The following is an 18,112-nucleotide window of genomic DNA, read 5'->3' on the forward strand; positions in this document are numbered from 1 at the left end:
TCACACACAGAATTAGAGGACCCCTTCTCCAGCTCTCTCCCCCAGAGATTTACCCCCAGTATACTCTGGCTCCCAGGGGCCTTCTTTCCCAACCCTCTGGCTGGAAAGTCGGTGTTTCTGTCAGTTCCATCCTCCTGTGCTGTCATCCAGCTCCATACTGCCAAGATGCCCACATGGCAAAGCAGGAAAAAAAGGTAAGAGAGACTCCCGCACCCTTCAGACCCCGAGGGCCCCTTTTCTCCATCCTATTAGCTGGAGAGAAGGGATTTCTCCTGCATTTTAGGTCACAGCCTCCACCATCATGGCCATCAAAGCACAGTCCAGTGATTGAGATTGGCCCTGGGACAAGGCCAGGAGAGAGAAAAGAGAAAAAAGAAAGAACTTTGAGACTCCCCCAAGCTCTCCAGCTGCTGGGTGTCCCTCTTCTCAGTTCTCTGTCAAGAAGGAGGGTTTCTCCCAGGGCTTCTCTGGGGAAGTGGGCAGGGAAGGAGGCAGAGCCCCAGAAAGCTCCCCGCTCCCGCCCCGCCTGCTGCTCCCTCATCAGCCCCCAGGTCGAGAGTTCCTAGTTGTGCTGTGTCTCTCCAGCACCACAAGCCTTTCATCTTAATCTGACTTTTTCATAAAGGTCCCCTGGGTCTGGGGCTGGAGGCCTCACGGTTTAGACAGGAAACGGACCGAGCAGTAAATGAGGGCCAGGCCGGCAGGCACAGCTGGGCCTAGAGCCAGGACGGCGCGAACTCCTGGGGCATCTCCGGACATCCTTGACCATGCACGGCCTGGTTACTCCCTTCCCCGGGCGAGGAGGCCGCGGCCTCACCGGCCAGCTCAGCGTGCCCTTCAACCCAGGCCTCCAGGGAGTCGTGACGCTTAGTAAGATCCACAGGCGAGAGGTGGAAGTCGGAGCCTTGCTCTCTCCCCTGATGCTCCCGCCTGACGGGGCTTCAACCCTCGCCTTCGGAGCACACTGCAAGGGCATCACTGTTCATTCTGCGGTGGGCCCTGGACTCCTCCTGCTCCCGGTGGGATTCACTTGAAATTAAACAGACCCAAAAGTGGAAGATGGAGAAAATCGAGAGCTTCACTCTGGTGAGGACTTGAGAGGGCAGCAGCCGCGGGTGCCTGGACCCCCACCCCCACCCCCTCAGGACAATACTAACAATTACGGCTCACAAACCCCGGGTACTTACAGCCAGGACGCTGCATATTTCAGACACGAGACCCTAGGGTGTGGCTCCCATTATTATCCTCATTTTACAGATAAAGAAACTGAGGCCCAGAACATGTCAGTCACTTGCCCCTGTCACACAGCCAGAAAGGGACAGAGCTGGGGCTCAGCCTCATGCCTGGTTCTCCAGCCCACGGAATTGACCCCAACCTGCCCTGCCTCACGCCGTGGGAGCCCACTGCCTTTTCTCATCTCTGTTAAAGAGAGGGTAATGCCATGTTAGGACAGCATGCTTGAGTCTCTATTCCTTTTAAATGTGAGCCCTACAAGGGCAGAGGTCATGGGTTACCCTTGACCTCCCGAGTGTCTGTCCAACACCTCCTGGTGCAGAGTGGCTCTTCAGCGTTTGCTGAATGAATAATGAATGGGTGAATGACACTCTAAATCTATCCAGCCTTTATATTTGGAGCAAAAGACCCTTTGAGAACTTAGTGATGAGAGAAATTATCTTTATAATGTTTGTAGTCTGGCTGGAGGCATCCCTGGAATTTTCCGATGAACTAGGTCACCAGAGAGCCTGGGCCACAGATGGCAGGCTCTGCAGAGACAAACTGAGGGCACGGCCCCTTGTACAAATTCTGAAATTGCAGCTCTTTCTCGGCTTGGCCATGCGTGGAGGTGCCAGATTTAGCAAATAAAAACACAGGACACCCGGTTGAATTCGAATGTCAGATAATTTTTTAGTATAACTCTTTGCTGTAAGTATGTCCAATGCAATACTTGAGATATAGTTGTACTAAAAAAATTGTTTCGTGGTTGTTTATCTGAAATTCAGATTTAACTAGGTCTCCTGCATTTTCTCGGAAGATTTTGTCAGTTTATCTGACGACCCTCACCACACAAGCTCTCACTTTGGGACCGTCTGTAACTGCGTCTGACCTCCTTAGTACCTGGCAAGGACACCGGGGCCCCGGGCTTGACCTTGGCGATCACTCTCCTGGTCTGCTACCTTGTAAGCGAGGCTCAGCGAGGAAGGCAGGGAGACCCCAAGGCTCCTGGGCCCAGGAGGGTGGGAGGGGACACTTACAGAAATGCTTTTACTCCTGCACAAATTTATCTTCAAATCCACAGCCCAGGAGCATTGAATCTAGTTGTGGCAGGGCCGGGATGCCGCAGTGCCAGGGCCCTGAGGACGGCCTGGGGTAGCCCGGGGTACGGCTAGCAAGTTCCCCTTCACAGAGCCTCCACCAACAAAAGCCCATTCTCTCTCATTTCCTCTGAAAGGCGGTCATTATTCAGGAAAATGTGCAGCTGGGCCACCTCTGGTTCCTGCGCTTTGAAGACTTTCTTTTGAAAGCATCTTCTGTTCCTCTCTCTGAGAGGCCCACTTAGGGGACATTTACGTAACCTCTGTCTCAGCAGGGACAGATGGGGACCCAGAGGCCACGCCCCCTCCGAGCAGCTCTGTTCCCCCTGGCCCAAGGCAGCCATATCCTCCTGGAGCCCCTCCACTCCTCGCTTGGCCACACATGCCACACGGTGACCCCATCACATGAGGGACGGGGACCCCGAGGGCTGGGTCACCCTCCTGGCTTCAGAGGGCAGCTGGTCCTAACCGTCTTGTGTGTGACGTGCTGCAGTATTCAAAGCATCACTCTTACCGTCGTAAAGTTTAAAACACCAAAAAGTGACAGACGCCTGTGTGCCCACTAACCAGAATAGACCATTTTTTCATATTTTACCATGTTTGCTCATCTTTTCTTATTATAAAATATTAAACAAAATCAGTCTGTCTCCTCCCACCACCCCCTTCCTCAGAGGCAGCCGCTGTCGTGAACCTGACTCTATATTCACAGTCCATGTTTGCACGGTTCCCTGCAAGTGGAGCCGTGCATGAGATACAGTATTTTTTTTAGGCGTGTTTTTAATTTCAGGGATGGTAACTGAGTTTCTTTTGTGACTTGCCTTTTCCCCCAACAAAAAGCTTTTTTTCACTTACTGTCAGAGCCTCCCAGCCCCCCTTCTGCTATGAGGCAGTCTGCGTTCTTTTCCCTGTTTTTAAATGAGAAGCCTGAGCCTCAGGTTAAGAATTGGGCCCCGAGCGAGGACATGTTGGCTCAGGGGCTGAATCGCAGCGTGCCCCCAGGATTTTTGGCTGATTCTAGAATTCATTTATTCAAGAAGTGTGTTTTGAGCATCAGCTCTGTCCTGGGCCCTGGGATACTGGGAAACAGGGAAGCTTCCTGCCGTCCTGGAAGTTCTGGTCAGGAAGCTTGTAGAGATAACACTGACCTTGAACACTGGCCATTGGGCCACTCTGTGCTGGGGAGCCCTCTTCAACAAGCCAGCGAGAGTTTTCCTGATCTTGACACGGTCATCTCTGATGAGGAAGCAAGCCCCCACCCTCACTCCAACCTTGTGTCCTTCTGACTGCTGGTGTCCAGTTCAGCAGCAGGAGGCTCCTTCCCTCGTTCCGCCTCCTCGGGCTGCATTCTGTTCTGCATGATGGACCCTCTGGTGCTTGAAGTTATGTATCATCACTCCAGATCTGCTCTGAGCTAAACCCTCATCCAAGCCACTCAGCCCCATGCTCAGGGCTCCAGTGACTTCACCTGCCCACAGGGGTGAGAAGGCCCAGTTGCTTGTCTCAGTAATGACACACCACCGACATTCTTTCATTCTTACCAAGAGTCAGTTTCTGATCAAATCTTCCCAACTTCCAAATGACGGAACCAAGGCTGACCTCCTTTGATTTTCTATTCATGGGATTTTGCTGTTTAAACTCATTTTCCTGCTTACCCCATTACTTTGAAGTAGAATTTATTTTTACAAAGGAAAAAAAAAACATCAAAACTAACAAACCTGAGGAGACAGATTGAGTGGCAGTGCTGGCCTGGAGCAGCTCTCGGCGGCAGAACTTGGGTGAGCAGGGGAGCCTGCACTGCTGCAGATGAGCCTGTGGTGAGTTGATCCCACACAGGCTCGGGACCAGAAATGCCGGGGCCCCAGTTCCCTCATTTTAGCTTAAGCAGTTGGATAAGAAATGCACGTGATACTCTCGATTGTGAATTACTACATGAACAAGAGAAGGAAAGACTATTAGGAGTTATCGAGCGATTGTCTTGTGCCACATTTGACTTATCATATAGGATCTTATTTACTCCTTGCGAGAATACTGCTGGTTCCAGTGTATTATCTTCATTACTTACAGTGAAGGAAACTGAGGCAAGCTGATTAAATGATTCACTCGGCTGTACTAACTGTAAGGAGGCAGCCTTTCTGACAGCGGAACCCTCCCGTTTCCCCGTTCCCCAAGCTCTGAGGCAGGAGAATCAGACACTGGCTGTGACCTCTGGCAGTGCTGAGCCGTCCGTCTCTGCAGGTGCAAGGCAGAGGGGGGCTCACCATGGATAATGAGCTGTCCCACCTTGGGGGCCCTCTGGGGTCAGGGGTATGAAGTGCAGCCTGCTAGGAGCCCTTCTGCTGGTTTCAAGTTCATTAATTCCACATGGTTGTATGTGTCTCCTTTTCTGCATTATGAGTGGAGCTGAGGGAGCACGAGATGAGGGGGCCTTGTCTTCAGAAGAATTCCATGTGGAGTGGGAGGCTGACCTCCAGATAGAGCCGCCCATGAATGTGTCCCCTTAGGTAGCCAGAGACTTTGCAGAGGTGATGAAGGTGCAGGATCTTGAGTTGGGAGGTGGTCCTGGAGGCTCCATGTGAGCCCAGTATGATGAACACAGCGAGACTCAGACTTCTGACTCCAGAACTGTCAGATAATAAATGTGTGTTCTTTTAAACCATGAAGCTTATGGTCATTTACTAGCTATAGGAAGCTAACACAGGGCGTCAGATACCCACAGGGATGGGGACGGGGTGAGACCCGTGGGGCGGGGGCAGCAGCCCCCGTGCAGGCTGGTGGCAGGGCTGTGTCAGCCGGGGGGCTCCTCTCTCCTCCGCCGACCAAAGGCTTTGCCCAGTCCCCTCTCTTTTTCCCCCAGTGATTCGGATGGAAATGTTCACTGAATGCACAGATGCCCGGAAGAGAAGAGAGGGAGTTCAGGACTTGCCCAGAGAGCCCAACAGGGTGGAGGAGTGGAGTCCAAGCAGGACGTCTGTCTAGAAACCTGGGTCCTGGGGGAGGGAGGAGAGGCTGAGCCGGCCAGTGGGCAGAGGACACCAGACGTGCGGTTACTAACATGGGGGGAGTGCGGCAGGGACGCCAGGGGACGTGGCTGCGGAACCAGCTGCGAGGTCCAGGCATGCTTGGGAGGGAGAAAGTCAGCTTCCTGTTTCGCCCCGCTTTCTTAGAGTGCTGGGTGCGAAGCACCCTGGCTCTGCAGTCGGACACACCTGGTTCTCGTCCCTGATTGCAGCTCAGATGAGTGCAGTGGCCATGACCCATGCTTACCCATCTGTGAAATGGGGGTGCAGTGGTACCCTCCAGCAGGACAGCTGAGGGATTTGATGAGAGTATTTAAAAATCCCTAGCACTTTCCCTGACCATAGCTGGGCCTCCATGTTGGTAAGAGGAATAGTGCTCAATAAATTGAAGGAAAGATGAACTGTTCAGTGTTCATTCATTCCTGTACCATTAAAAAAAAAAGTTTACTATGGATCGAACAGTTGCCAGAGCCAACCCTGAGGCTTAGGGCATGTCAGCCTCTGGAGGGGTCTGGAAAGGCCTGGATGGCACGGACATTGGTCTCCTGGGCTGGAGCGGGTAAAGGGGGCCTCTCCATGGCTGTATCCAGGCCAAGCTCACCCTTTGAGCAGCCCACCTCTCCCACCTCCATCCTGAGTCTCAGGAGCAAAAGCCTTTACAACTGGAAAGAGGAAGCTCTGATCCCCGGAGCACAAACATACCAGCATCTTCAGGTGCCAAAAAGCAAGCCTTGGAGATTAGAATCACTCTCCTGGGGGGAGTTTGTCCCTGTGCAGCAGAAGCTTGAAATGTTCACAAGTCATTGACTGGGAAGTTCTGTATCTGGGTCTGCTCACTAAATAAAAGTGTGTGTGCAAGCACGTGTGTGCACCCAAATGCACGCACAAGGATGCTTATCAGTGTGCTATCTATAAGAGAACATCAAAATTCCTAGCTTTCCAGTTCTAGGGGAATGGTTAAGTCATGGCTTGTATTTATGTTACGATGTTATACAACAGTTAAAATGTATTTTAATAGACTTATTAATACTGGAATATACAGCCACAGGTTTAAAGGTATTCTCTCTCTCACAGACATACACACACACAGAAAAACAGATTGCAAAGGAAGATATCAAACTGTTGAGAGTGATTAAGTGGGGAGGGTGTAGCTCAGCACGCACGAGGTCTTGGGTTCAATCCCCGGTGCCTCCATTAAAAATCGATCAATAAATAGACAAATCTAATTACTCCTCTAAATAAATAAATGAATAAATGACTGCCAATTGAACAAAGAATATGAACATTCTAAGGTGCAAAACATTAACAGTAATTATTCCAAATTGGTGAGATTACACTTTTTTCTCCTCTTTTGTATTGTCTTAATCTTCCGTCCTGAGCCTATATTGTTATTAAAATTAGAAGAGGAGCAAAGACATTTAGGACGCATGCTATCCTGGAGGGGGGTCTGTAGGGGAGCTGCCCACCGGCTGGGCTGAAGGCTGCTGAGCCGCTCGGAGCCCTGAGGCTTTCGCCTGCAACATGGGCCTGAGCGTTTGCCTCACAAGGTTGCAGGGATACTGATATTTCTGGATTAAACCACGCGGCGTCAATTATTTTAAAACGCCAAACGCAAAGCCCAGGTAGATGCTGTGTCTTCGGAGAGGGCTGCTCGGCCAGGTAGATGCCCCGCCACCACCCCCCCCCCCCACTGCGGGCCGTCCTCCTGCCCCCAGGTGCCCTGTTCATTCTCTCTCTCCTTCTTCTCAGCTGCCCATGATGGGAGGCGCCTTCATGGATTCGCCCAATGAGGACTTCAGCACCGAGTACTCCCTCTTTAACTCCTCCACCAACGTCCACGCGGCCTCCAGCGGCCATGGCCAGCCGGAGGAGCCGCCCCGGTCCTCCAATGATGCCGTCTTGCTGTGGATCGCCATCGTGGCCACGCTGGGGAACATCGTGGTGGTCGGCGTGGTGTACGCCTTCACCTTCTGAGCGACTCCAGACGGCCCAGCCAGCGAGGCGCTGCGGCTGTCGGCTGCGGGCCACACCCACGTTCTAGAACCAGGAGTTCTGACCAGGCACACAGCCTCTCCAAGCAGAGCCACCATGCAACCGGAATTCCCCCAAGCAGCCCTGATTTCAAATACTCCACGCTGTGGTCCAGCTGATCCAGTAAACGCGAAGGCATGACTTCCAGCCCCCAGAGGCACGACAGGGCCAAGCCTCCGAGGAGCAGATTGGGAAATTCTGAAAACTGCATCTCAAGAACATGAGACCAGAGGGAATGGCCAGTTAGGTTTAAAATACAGACATGGTTGGATGATAGTTCGCTGACAGTAAATAATCATTTATGTGTCTTGTTTTTTATGCAAACTTATCACACGTGGTGTGTGGAGCACTGGGGCAGGAGCAGCCCTCAGAACTTGAGTGTGCCCACGCCAATCTTGGTTTCCCACTCAGCCCCTCAGAATACTGGCGGTAGCCCCTTGAAGGGCCGTTGAATGTTCCTTGTTTGACTTAGAAATGGCATCTTTGTCAACAGACACCTGGCCCCTTATGAAACCCGAAAGCATCAGAAAACCCAGGAATGGGGGGGTTACTGGTGAGACGGTGAGGCTTCCGGGGTGGTCGTGGTGGTTTTTATCTGCTGGATAGTCTATCTCTTCTTTTTAAAAAGAGGAGAAGGCATCTTTAAAAATCAGATTTGCCCGGCAGTTAACTCTTCAGGACCCCTACTGAAGATGTCCTTCCTTCTCTGAGAAATCACGGAGTTTGGGATGAATAAGGCTCCAGTCCACCTCCTCCTTTGGCAGATGGGCAGGAGAGGGGCGTGGTTCGCCTTTGATCGCAGGCAGTTGAGCCCAGGGTGGGCACGGTGGTGAGCCACCCACATTTAAAAGTGGTTTGGCCACTAGGTGCTCTTGCAGGCATGAACGGGTTCTGCCTGAGTCAATGTCCTTATGTGCTTAAAAGCCAGTGGCCGGGGGGACTGGCAAACCAGGGAGCCCCCTCGTCAAGACTAGAGCAGGATGGATGTGCTGGAGGAGGCAGTAGAGGGAAGGGCTCAGTTTTCTTTCGTCCTTAGGAAAGGTCGTTGCACAGTGCCCCTACTTCCAGAGACAGCCTTCCCCCGACCCCCATCCCTGCCCCCGAGAGTGGGAGGAGCTCAGAGGCGGGCTCACTCGCCTGCAGGCAGGGAGTGGCTTTCTCCTTGCCTCCCCCCTGCACTGTGAAAAGAAAATGAAGGGCATGACCTCCCCCTTTGTGCTGGAGAAACTTATAGGACCAATAAGAAGCCTTCATGCATATTTGCGGACAATTGCAAAGAGGCTGAATTTGTCACTGTGGTCCCAGGAGAAATGAGTGCTCCTGATGCCAGGCAAAGGGACATCTTAATTGTCCAGGGGCAGCCACTCATCTCTGGGAGGTTGGCACCAAGCTGCCCTGGTAACAGGATTACACCCGACCTCCAGACAGTGCCGGCAGACAGCCGCCAGCTCTTATTGGCCGCATCCGTCACTGCCACCCGGCGTCCATCCACAGATGCTTCAGCTCGAGTGGAGATCAGGAGCACAGAGAGCCAGTGTGACCTCTGCAAAGTGGGAGAAGGGATGTGGCACCTTCTACCAGGACCTCTTTTGGAATCACTGACGGGGCCCTGCTGTGTGCAGGCAGGACCAGCCTGGAGGCAGGGCTGGGTGGTTGCCATGGGAAACACTCCGTCCCAGCTGCTTCTACAGCAAACTCCTCTCCGTGAAGCTCTGGCGTCCGCCACATGAGCGAGGTCTTTCTTAGACACATGTCTTTATGAGAAGGAGCCAAGGAGGGAGGTCCAGAGCCAGGGTGGGGAGAAAATGTGTCTTCATGGGGGGTCACTCAAGTCCAAATTCTCTGACTCTTTGCCTCCTGACCTGACATTCCCAGGGAAGCCCGCAGCCCTGTAAGAGGCAGGTGGCAGCTCCCTATTCTCAAAAGGCCTGTGAAAACAGAATTCTATGTTTGCCATGATGGGGAGAGGAGAGAAAAGGTTGGCTTCTAGCTGTAAGGAGAGCTCCAGCCTCCAGGCCAGCCCTGGTGGGCCCCTGTTCACTGGGTACTTCTGGGCACAGGGGTTTCCCCTGTGAAAGCTTTTTCCCCCTGACATGAGTGACAGTTAAATTCAACTTTCAAATCTTTCTCCCTTTTCTGTCAGGGCCATAGATGGTCAGGAGCTTTAGGGGCCTTCTATCCGAATTTTGCATCATACAGATTACAGTGACTTGCCCAAGTTCACTCCATCTCCATCTCCTGTGGTTTCTTTGTCTCCACCTTCACTCAGATAATGGTGAGAATCAATGTGCACGTTAGATTTCCAGCCAGAGTGGCTGCCCTCTCCCTCCTGCCTCAGTTGGGGTTCTGTCTTGGGTGTTAAGAAAGGCCAGCAAATCTGACATCAGGGCTTGTGTCCTGCGTCCGGGCACTGTGCCCCACTCGCATGCACAGATTTAATCCTTACAATTACCCTAGTGCATCATTGCTCCAATACACAGATAAGGAACCAGGAGCTCAGAGGAGTGGACTAACTTGCCCGAGGCCACACAGCATGAAAGTGATGAGCAGGCTGAACTTGAACCATTTAGAACCATTGGCTTCTAAAGCCGGCTCTTTCTGGAACACGGTGTCGCCTGCCCTGTTCCTTAAAGTTGAATACAAGTCTCTTGCCTGGCTAGAGAAGCTCCCAGAAACCAGCTTTCTCGGGATACGTGTAGAAGGTCCCTGGCCCAGACCCAGAACCCACAGTGGGGCCCTCGGGAGGAGGAGGCTCATGCAGCCAGAATTGATGAGGACATCCTCAATGTGGGATGGTCCATGCTGCAGGCTGGGCCCCAGCCAGCACAGGCTCAGGCCTCCCGCTGAGCCCCAGGGCTCTCCCAAGCACAGGGATGGGTGGGGTCGGGGTCGGGGGTGGGGTGCTCCTCCCTCAGACCCCAGCCAGCCTGGGGCTCCCGTTCTGGCTTCTCCCAGGTGAGGCTGGCCTCGGAGCCCACCCTGGCTTGACGGCCCATGCTGAGGGAGGAGACGCTTGCCTCTTTAGTCGCTGCTCCTCAGGGAAGGGGTCCTCTGTTTGCTGGAAAGCACCCTGCACTTGCCCCTCAGCGAGCCCCTCCATTTCCCCGCTGCGAGCCGTAGGTGTTCCACACCCATGTGTGCCCTTCACCAAACAGACCTCGCTTGCTTTATGAGGTCATGAGTTGCTGTCCTTGGAATTTTGGAGGAGAGGCCGGAGCATGTCCCAAGGAGATTCTGCTTCCCATGAGGACCCAGTGAGAGATCGCTCTGCTGGTTCCTGCTCTGCCATTGCTGCCCTCCCCTTTTCCATGGGATCAAGGTCAAGAGGCAAACGAGATTCCCTTGACACCATCTATCCGCCAGAGACAGACGCTTATATCTCCTTTCAGGAGTCTCGTAGGATCCGAGGGAGAGAGGCGGGGGGACAGGCTGGCACAACTTGGCTGGAGAGACAACAGGCCATTTTCCAGTCTGTTCTAAATGGATGGCCTGGCTGCCCGCCAGCCCACAAGCATCTGTCCGAATCCCTCCCTGGGGACTGGAGAGGCTCGGCCGCCATCTACACTGCTGCCGATCCCTTCCAGACAAGCACTCCCCTCTCTCAGGACCATGACCCTCCCTCATAATTAGCGGTGATGTGGTTAACAATGATTATTCCTCCTGCTGTCGTGACTACACACCTTCCTGTGCTGTGTGCTGTATATAGTTCACGTACTTCTCAAATCACCCCTTGGGGGCTGGTGTGCGGTCATGTTTTTCTGTGGAGAAAGCTGAGGCCAGGCTGTGCACCTGGGAACCCACAGCGGAGGGGCTGGGGTTCAGAGCCAGCGCTGCTGGCCCTGCAGGCTGGGTGGTCACCCTGCGTCCATTCCCTCTGTGATGAGCCCTTTAGAATGGACCTTCCCAGGACGGGCTTCTGAGGCTGGGCTGTTCTGGTCCCGAAGAGCTGATTTTGACTGTGAGTCCTAGGAAGGGGTGGGTAACAGTGCCCAGGTATTTGTCAGTCTCAGAGCCTCACAGTGACATCAGGACCTTTACCTTTTGGGAAGGCAGCTGGGGCCACGCGGTAAATTGGTGGAGAGCGGACAGGTTTCGGGATGCCCGGCCCAGGGCGCCATCCCCCAGCGTGCTGTGCGTTTGCCGGAGAGACAGGGGTGGCCCTGCCCGGATGCCCAGCCCAGAGGCTGTGCATTCGCCAGGAAACTCAGGGGGGACCCTGGATTGCCAGTCCCAGCCCTGGGACAGGCATCGTGTTCTCTGCCAGCTGTCACCCAGCCCCCTTCTCCACGTCGTGGCAAATGCTTTTTGACTGTCCTCAGGTCCCTGGTGGGCTGGGGAGGCCCTAGGAGCTGTTCTCCTGGCCAGAGGGAGCAGTCGGAGGCTGAATGTTCTGTCTTTGCCTGGCCTACCTCGCGGGGCCCACCTCTCCTGCCCTACCTGCTCTCTGAGAGGTTTGAGATAGTTGCCAGGTCAGACCAATCAGCAGGGGAGCAGAGCCTTGAGCCCAGAACATCTATGACATTTCTCAACCACTGGGACTGTGGTTCTCACCTGGGGGCACTTTTACCCTCCAAGGGACCTTTGGCAATGTCTGAAGACAGTTTTGTTTTTCATGATGTGGGGGGATGTGTTCTACTGGTGTCTAGTGGATAGAAGCCAGGGATGCTTTTGAACAGCCCCCACGACAAAGAATTATTCATCCCTAAACACCAGTAGTGCCGAGGGTGGGACACCCAGCACTAGACCGTGCTATCTCTGACTCCAGAGCTGTGGGTGTCTTCCAAAGCTCCACCTTTCCCCATTTGTGAGTCACTGAATAATTCAAAGCTCTTCTGAGCTGCAGAAGTGATCATGGTTGCTGCCTCAAGTTCAAATAATAATTCCAGCCAAGGGCAGTGGTCCGGCACCCAGCAAGCCATTTGGAAATCCACGCCCTCTCCCTTGCCACTGTCTTGGGCTTCCGTGCAGAGTCAGCCTGGATGGAAAAAAATCCAACAAACTCAATGGGAGGGTGGGGCTGAACTTGTCCAATATTCCCCCTCCCAGTAACTGTGTGTCTCTGGGACCTTGAGGGACCTGGCCCCTCGCCAGTATATCTGCGAAAATCTTAGAAGGGGTAGGGGGTGGGAGGACTGGCTAACAGCCTTTGGGCAAACCCACATCTTCTCTTGTTTCTGACTTTTTCCTACCCTGTTTCCCCCAGTTGAAAATATCCTAACAGCCTTTCTACTATCTAACGTTTCTACTGTTCAAAGTTTTAAACCTTGTTCTTGTAACTAACCGCTGTCCAGATACCCAGTCTTCATGCCAAGAGAACCAGAAACGTTCCTGTGTCTTACGAATGTTTTCATAATCAACTTGTAAATGTTAGTAGTTTACTGAACAAAAAGGTATTTTCACTATTCTTGTAGTCCTTTGCTACTCAAGCCCCCAGGTTTCGAGATGGGATCACTAACTTTTACTACAGTGAAAAGGCTATTTCTTAACGTAGGGCTTCAACGTGCTCTTTTGATGAAAAATCTCTAACCTTAATGGATGTAAAACTGTAGCTGTGGAATCGTGCTCCGTTGACTGTTGGCACTGCTGCTTTGTTGTCATTTTCTATTATGAGAATTAAAACAAAGAAAGGAAACATCAACTCTTACGTGTCTGAATCCAGCCTGTGCTTTCTCTAAAGGATGCTGTCGACTCACCTTCGCGATGCTCCGCTCCAGCTGCCGCCCCCTCCCGCAGGCAGCACGCCCCCCCCCCCACCGCTGCCGGCAGCCTCCCAGTCTCCCCACCACCTGCAGCAAATCGCTTTCATTCATTAACATTCATTTTCATTAACATTCACTTACCCACCAGTTTTCCCCGCCCTCTGAGTCATCTGAGAGCAAAGTTTATCATCCCAACTTTTTCTCACCCCCGCAGCCTAGCACAGTGCCTGGCCTGTGGTAAACACACAACTGACATTCAGAGAATGAATGAGTGGTAGCCAAAGGACCGGCCCAGTGAATTTCAACACCACACAGGGCAGCGAGTATGCAGTTAAAGCTTAATTCATTCACTCACTGATCACAGCAAACATACGGCACTGACTAGGTGTTCTGTGCAGTTCTGAGCTCTTTATACGTATATTAACTCACTTGGTCTACACAATGGCTGTATTAAGTCAGTATTTTTGTTACCCTCCTTCTTGGTTTTACAAATGAGGGATCTGAGGCGAGGACTGGTTTCGCACGTGGCCGGTGAGGGCAGAACCAGGACTGGAACCCAGGGCTGGCTCACAGTTCATATTCTAATGGCTGTAAAATGCCCCTCAGTGTCTGATGAGCACTGACTAGAGGCCCTGTGCTGGGGCAGGGATGCTGTCCGGGACACATTTTTGAGGGGGAAGAGGCACAAACACCATCACTGTCGGGTGTTACGTGCTGAAATGATAAGGGACCAGGTGTTGCGCTCTGCACTCGGATCCCTTCTGAAGGGTCCGGACAGGCCCAGAGGAGGCCCACTGTGGTGGCCAGGACCCTAGGGAAGGAGGAATGGTGTAAGGGATTGATTGGATCCGTGGCTTAGGCAATAGTTAACAGCTGATGGGAGATTGGACCCAGAGCTCTGGGTCCCAGCTTAGAACCTAGTCATCCTAGAAGGTAGGAGAGGGACAGGTGCAGGAGGGGGGGCAGGTGCAGGAGGGGGGGCAGGTGCAGGAGGGGGCAGGTGCAGGAGGGGGGCAGGTCAAGAGGGGGCAGGTGCAGGAGGGGGGCAGGTCAAGAGGGGGCAGGTGCAGGAGGGGGGCAGGTGCAGGAGAGGACAGGTGCAGGAGGGGGCAGGTGCAGGAGGGGGGCAGGTGCAGAAGGGGGCAGGCCAGTCAAAAGACTCATGGCTCGAGTGTCAGGGTCTTAAGACCAGGAAGCCTTGGGCTGCAGAGGCGTCCCGCCCCCGACTCTAGCCTTGAACTGGTCCCAGCTCTCCCAGTCCCTGTCAGGCAGGGAGACCCAGTGCCCACGGCTCCCAGTGTTGCAGGAAAATGGGGGCCGAGAGAGGATGGTGGTGTGACAGGTCCCAGGTCCCTGATACGCGCCCTGCCAAGTGAGGGTCCTTGGCTTCATGCAGGAAAGAATTCAAGAGCGAGCCACAGTAAAGTGAAAGTAGGTTTATTCAGGGAGGTACAAACTCCATAGGCAGAGTGTGGGCTGTCTTGGAAGGCGAGAGGGGCGCCAGGGTAAAGGGGTGTTGGGTTGTGTGGGGTAATTTCATAGGCTAACAAGTGGGAAGATTATTCCAACTACTTGAGGAAGGAGCAGAGATTTCCAGGAATTTGGCCACCACCCACTTTTTGGCCTTTTATGGTGAGCCTCAGAACTGTCACGGAGCCTGTCGGTGCGTCATTTAGCGTGCTGCTGTACTACGGTGAGCACACGCTGAGGCTCAAGGTCCCCTGGCAAGTGAGTCTTCCGCCATCTTCGGCTTAGTAGGTTCTAACCAGTTTTGGTCATGTCCTCAATGGTTATGTCATTCTTTTAATGTTTGTGCCCTGCCCTTTCCCTCCTGTCTCATCAGAGCAGGGTCAGTCCAGACTGGGAAGATAACCCACACCTGCCCCTCTCAGGTCCAGTGACCTAATTTGCAGGACCCACTGTAACATGAAAACACAGGGCTCTTGTTCAGAGGTATGAAGACTTCAAGATGGAGCCCAGGGCAGCTGCAGAGTTCACGTGCCCACAAAGCTGACCCTGGCCATGCTGCGCTGGGCTACACAGCCCGGGGAAGAAAGGGGCAGAGGACCACACTCCCCACCGCGCTGTCTCCTCCCGCAGGCTGCTCTTCAGGGGAATTCATGTTGATTGCTTGCGGGAGAAGCAGGAAAGGCCAGAAAATGTTCCCATTCCTACGTGCAAGCGCCTTGTACAATGTGACTTTGCAGCTGCCCCATCCAAATGTGGAGCCTGTCTTCCCAAACTCTGACTGTCTGGACTGGCTTTGGTGGACTGCATCCTCCAAAAGGGACGTGGGGCCAGTCCTGGGTGTAGATGGTCCTCAGGAAGGTTTTCAGCTTCTTCTCTTAATGGCTTTGGAAGCCTGCAGAGCCAAGGCTAGCCTGCTGGATGAGGAGAACCCAGGGCCTGGCTGCCCCACTGTCCTAAACGACAGCCTGTCAACTCCCTCACAGGTAAGTGAGCCGAGGAAGGGGAAAGATCCACGGAAAGGAGGTGTTCCACAATGGAAGTGCCGCTTAACGTTTCTGAGATGGTTAAGTAAAGCCAAATAAATCACTGAAGGCTTCCTGGAGGAGGCAAAATTCAACCTTGCATAAGATCTGGAGAAGCAGGTGCACAGCAGAGGGGTGCATGGGCACTAGGGGATGGGAGATCAGGCTGGAGCCTGGAGGTCAAGGCTGTGATGTGAATAAGGCTGCTAAGCGGATCTAGGGAGGCAGCAAGGAGGCTGGGAAGGAACTCCTGATTTTGCCTCTCAAACCTGCCCCTCCGGCCACCCTCACGGCACCTCCCCTGCCCCTAGTTCGGGCCAGTGGCCTTGGGTCTTCCTCCCCATGGTATAACAAGTGAAGATGGCAGAGGAATCCACAAGCCCTGACAGACTATGTCCTCAAGACTGAGAAGCATCATTTTGAAATAACCAAGACAGCACGTGGCAAGATTTTTCAAGAGAAGGGAGCAGCCAGTGTACAAACTGTGGTATTTATATTTTAAGAAGCCACAACCTGTCCAGCCCATACCACAAACATCCCCACTGTCCACTGCCACCTTCCCTGCTAGCATTTACACCCAATTTTTGATTTTACAAATTTGGTTTGTTGGATCCTATGGTAAATCTATTTTTCATGTGTTTTTTTTTAAAGGAATCTCTGTACTGTTTTCCATAGTGGCTGCACTTCAATTTTTTTAAAAATTAAATTTAAAAAACTTGATTTGTAAATACATACGTTGACATTCTATTTGCCTGCTACCAGTCAACCTTGACATCTGAACGGCCTGGAACGGGCTTCCTGGAGCAGAACGCTACGCAGCGCTGGGCCTGTGAGGAAGTCATCGCTCAAACAACCACCAATCTTCGCTTTTGTCCAGGAGCCCCTGCACTGTGATTTGGGGGGTGGGCGGGCTCCCATTTCTGGGACTAGCCTGCCTCCCTGACTAGCTGTCCACTCCTGGAGGGCAAAGGCCCCTTTGGCCCCCACCTGAGTCCCCCACAGTGCCCGCCAGTCCACGCTTCCTCACAAGTGGGTGAATACTAAACAGGTGAGCTGGGATGGAAAGTGCAGGGGCACACTGATGCCTGGGGGACGGCCACTCCCTGCATCACCTCGGGAGCTGTCTGAGCCTTGGGGGGAGGGGGAAGAGGAGGGACTCAGTGATTCTGGGATCATCCACTGTAACTGAGCCCCTCCCCGGGCATTTTCCCCTTTGACCGAGCCAGGCTCGGGATGGTTCAGACTCCTGTAGGGTGCTGGCCTGACCAGAGCAGCAGAAAGGGCCCCATGATGACTGTTTGTACGAGCCAGGCTGCTGGGGCCTTTTCTGCAAACTAAACAAATAACATTAACTACCAGGGCAACCAGCTCCCTGCAGAGGCGCTGCCCTAAGGGCTTACAAAGCACTTTCCAATCCAGCTCTGATCCTCTGAACGGGACCCTCCCCTCCAACACCGACCTGGCTCCGCCACACTGCCTATCCCAGCTGGGCCCTGAGATGTGCAGGGGAACAAGGCAGGGTTCCCTATGCTTTGTCTCCAGGGAGACAGGCTTACAAACGATCAGCTGAAGACAACAGTGCGTTGGCGTGGACAGTGAGAAGCCTGGAGGAGGGGACGGCCAGAGGAGGGCCTCCTGGCCAGGCTGGCAGCCCAGGCCAGAAGCTGAGACTCCTGTTTTTAGAAAAACAAAATGAGTTTCATGTACTTGCTTATACAATGATTAATGATTGAGCACCTAATGTGTGCCAGGCACTACTCTAGACAGCGGGGCTGCATAAGTGGAACTTCCGACAATGCACGTAGTTAAATGATGTCTGTGACATAGTAAGAAATACATCCTAGTGTCTGTTGCTGACAATCCCATAGCGCACACCTGAAATTCGCTGAGAGAGTAGATGGAGCATTAAGTGTGCTGACGCTGACAACAATAACAACGACAGTGGCAGCAATAATAATAAAGGGGGTGGAGGAGCCTTTGGGAGGCATGGACTTGTCTGTGGCCTTGATGGCAGTGACGGTTTCCTGGCTGCTCACTTACCTCCAAATTCATCGAGTTGTGGACATCGAAGATGTACAGCTTTTGACCTATCAATCATACCTCAATAAAGTGTTTTTTTCAAAAAGGACATATATATTTGGTCCCTGCCCCTGGTGCCTGACACAGGACTCCGAAGACCCTTGTCATTCCCTGAGTCATGAGAGCCACACACAGAGTTCCTGAGTCCCTTGGCTTCCCGGGTGACAGGAGCATCTTTTGTTCTAAAGAGATGAGTGTTGCTGGGGTCCTCGATGGGGCTGGTCACCAGAAAGACCAAGCCATGATTAGAAGCTTGGGACTGTCAGCCCCACCTCCCATCCTCTGGGGAAGAGGTGAGGGTCTGCCAATGAGATGAAGCTTCCATAAAAATCTCCAAACTGTGGGGTTGGGAGGACGTCCTGGGTGATGAACACATCCATGTGACAGGAGCGGGGTGCACCCCAAACTCCAAGGGGACAGAGGTTTCCGCACGGGGGACCCTTCCAGACCTCGCTCTGTGTTCCTGCTCACCTATATCCTTT

The 18,112-nt window shown here is 53.1% G+C and overlaps 1 protein-coding gene across 1 annotated transcript in view; it reads left to right on the top strand.

The window, feature by feature from the left end:
- The window catches only part of C5H14orf132 (chromosome 5 C14orf132 homolog), a 49,202-nt gene extending 36,209 nt beyond the window's left edge, over nucleotides 1-12,993 (top strand). Inside the window, exon 4 of the mRNA XM_064486378.1 lies at nucleotides 7,079-12,993. Within this exon, the coding sequence (XP_064342448.1) occupies nucleotides 7,079-7,303 (225 nt within the window). The 3' untranslated portion in view covers nucleotides 7,304-12,993. The remainder of the gene's footprint in view (nucleotides 1-7,078) is intronic.
- Nucleotides 12,994-18,112: the final 5,119 nt, after the last annotated feature.

Source organism: Camelus dromedarius, chromosome 5 (assembly GCF_036321535.1).
Source record: "Camelus dromedarius isolate mCamDro1 chromosome 5, mCamDro1.pat, whole genome shotgun sequence".
In the NCBI taxonomy this organism is placed as follows: Eukaryota; Metazoa; Chordata; class Mammalia; order Artiodactyla; family Camelidae; genus Camelus; species Camelus dromedarius.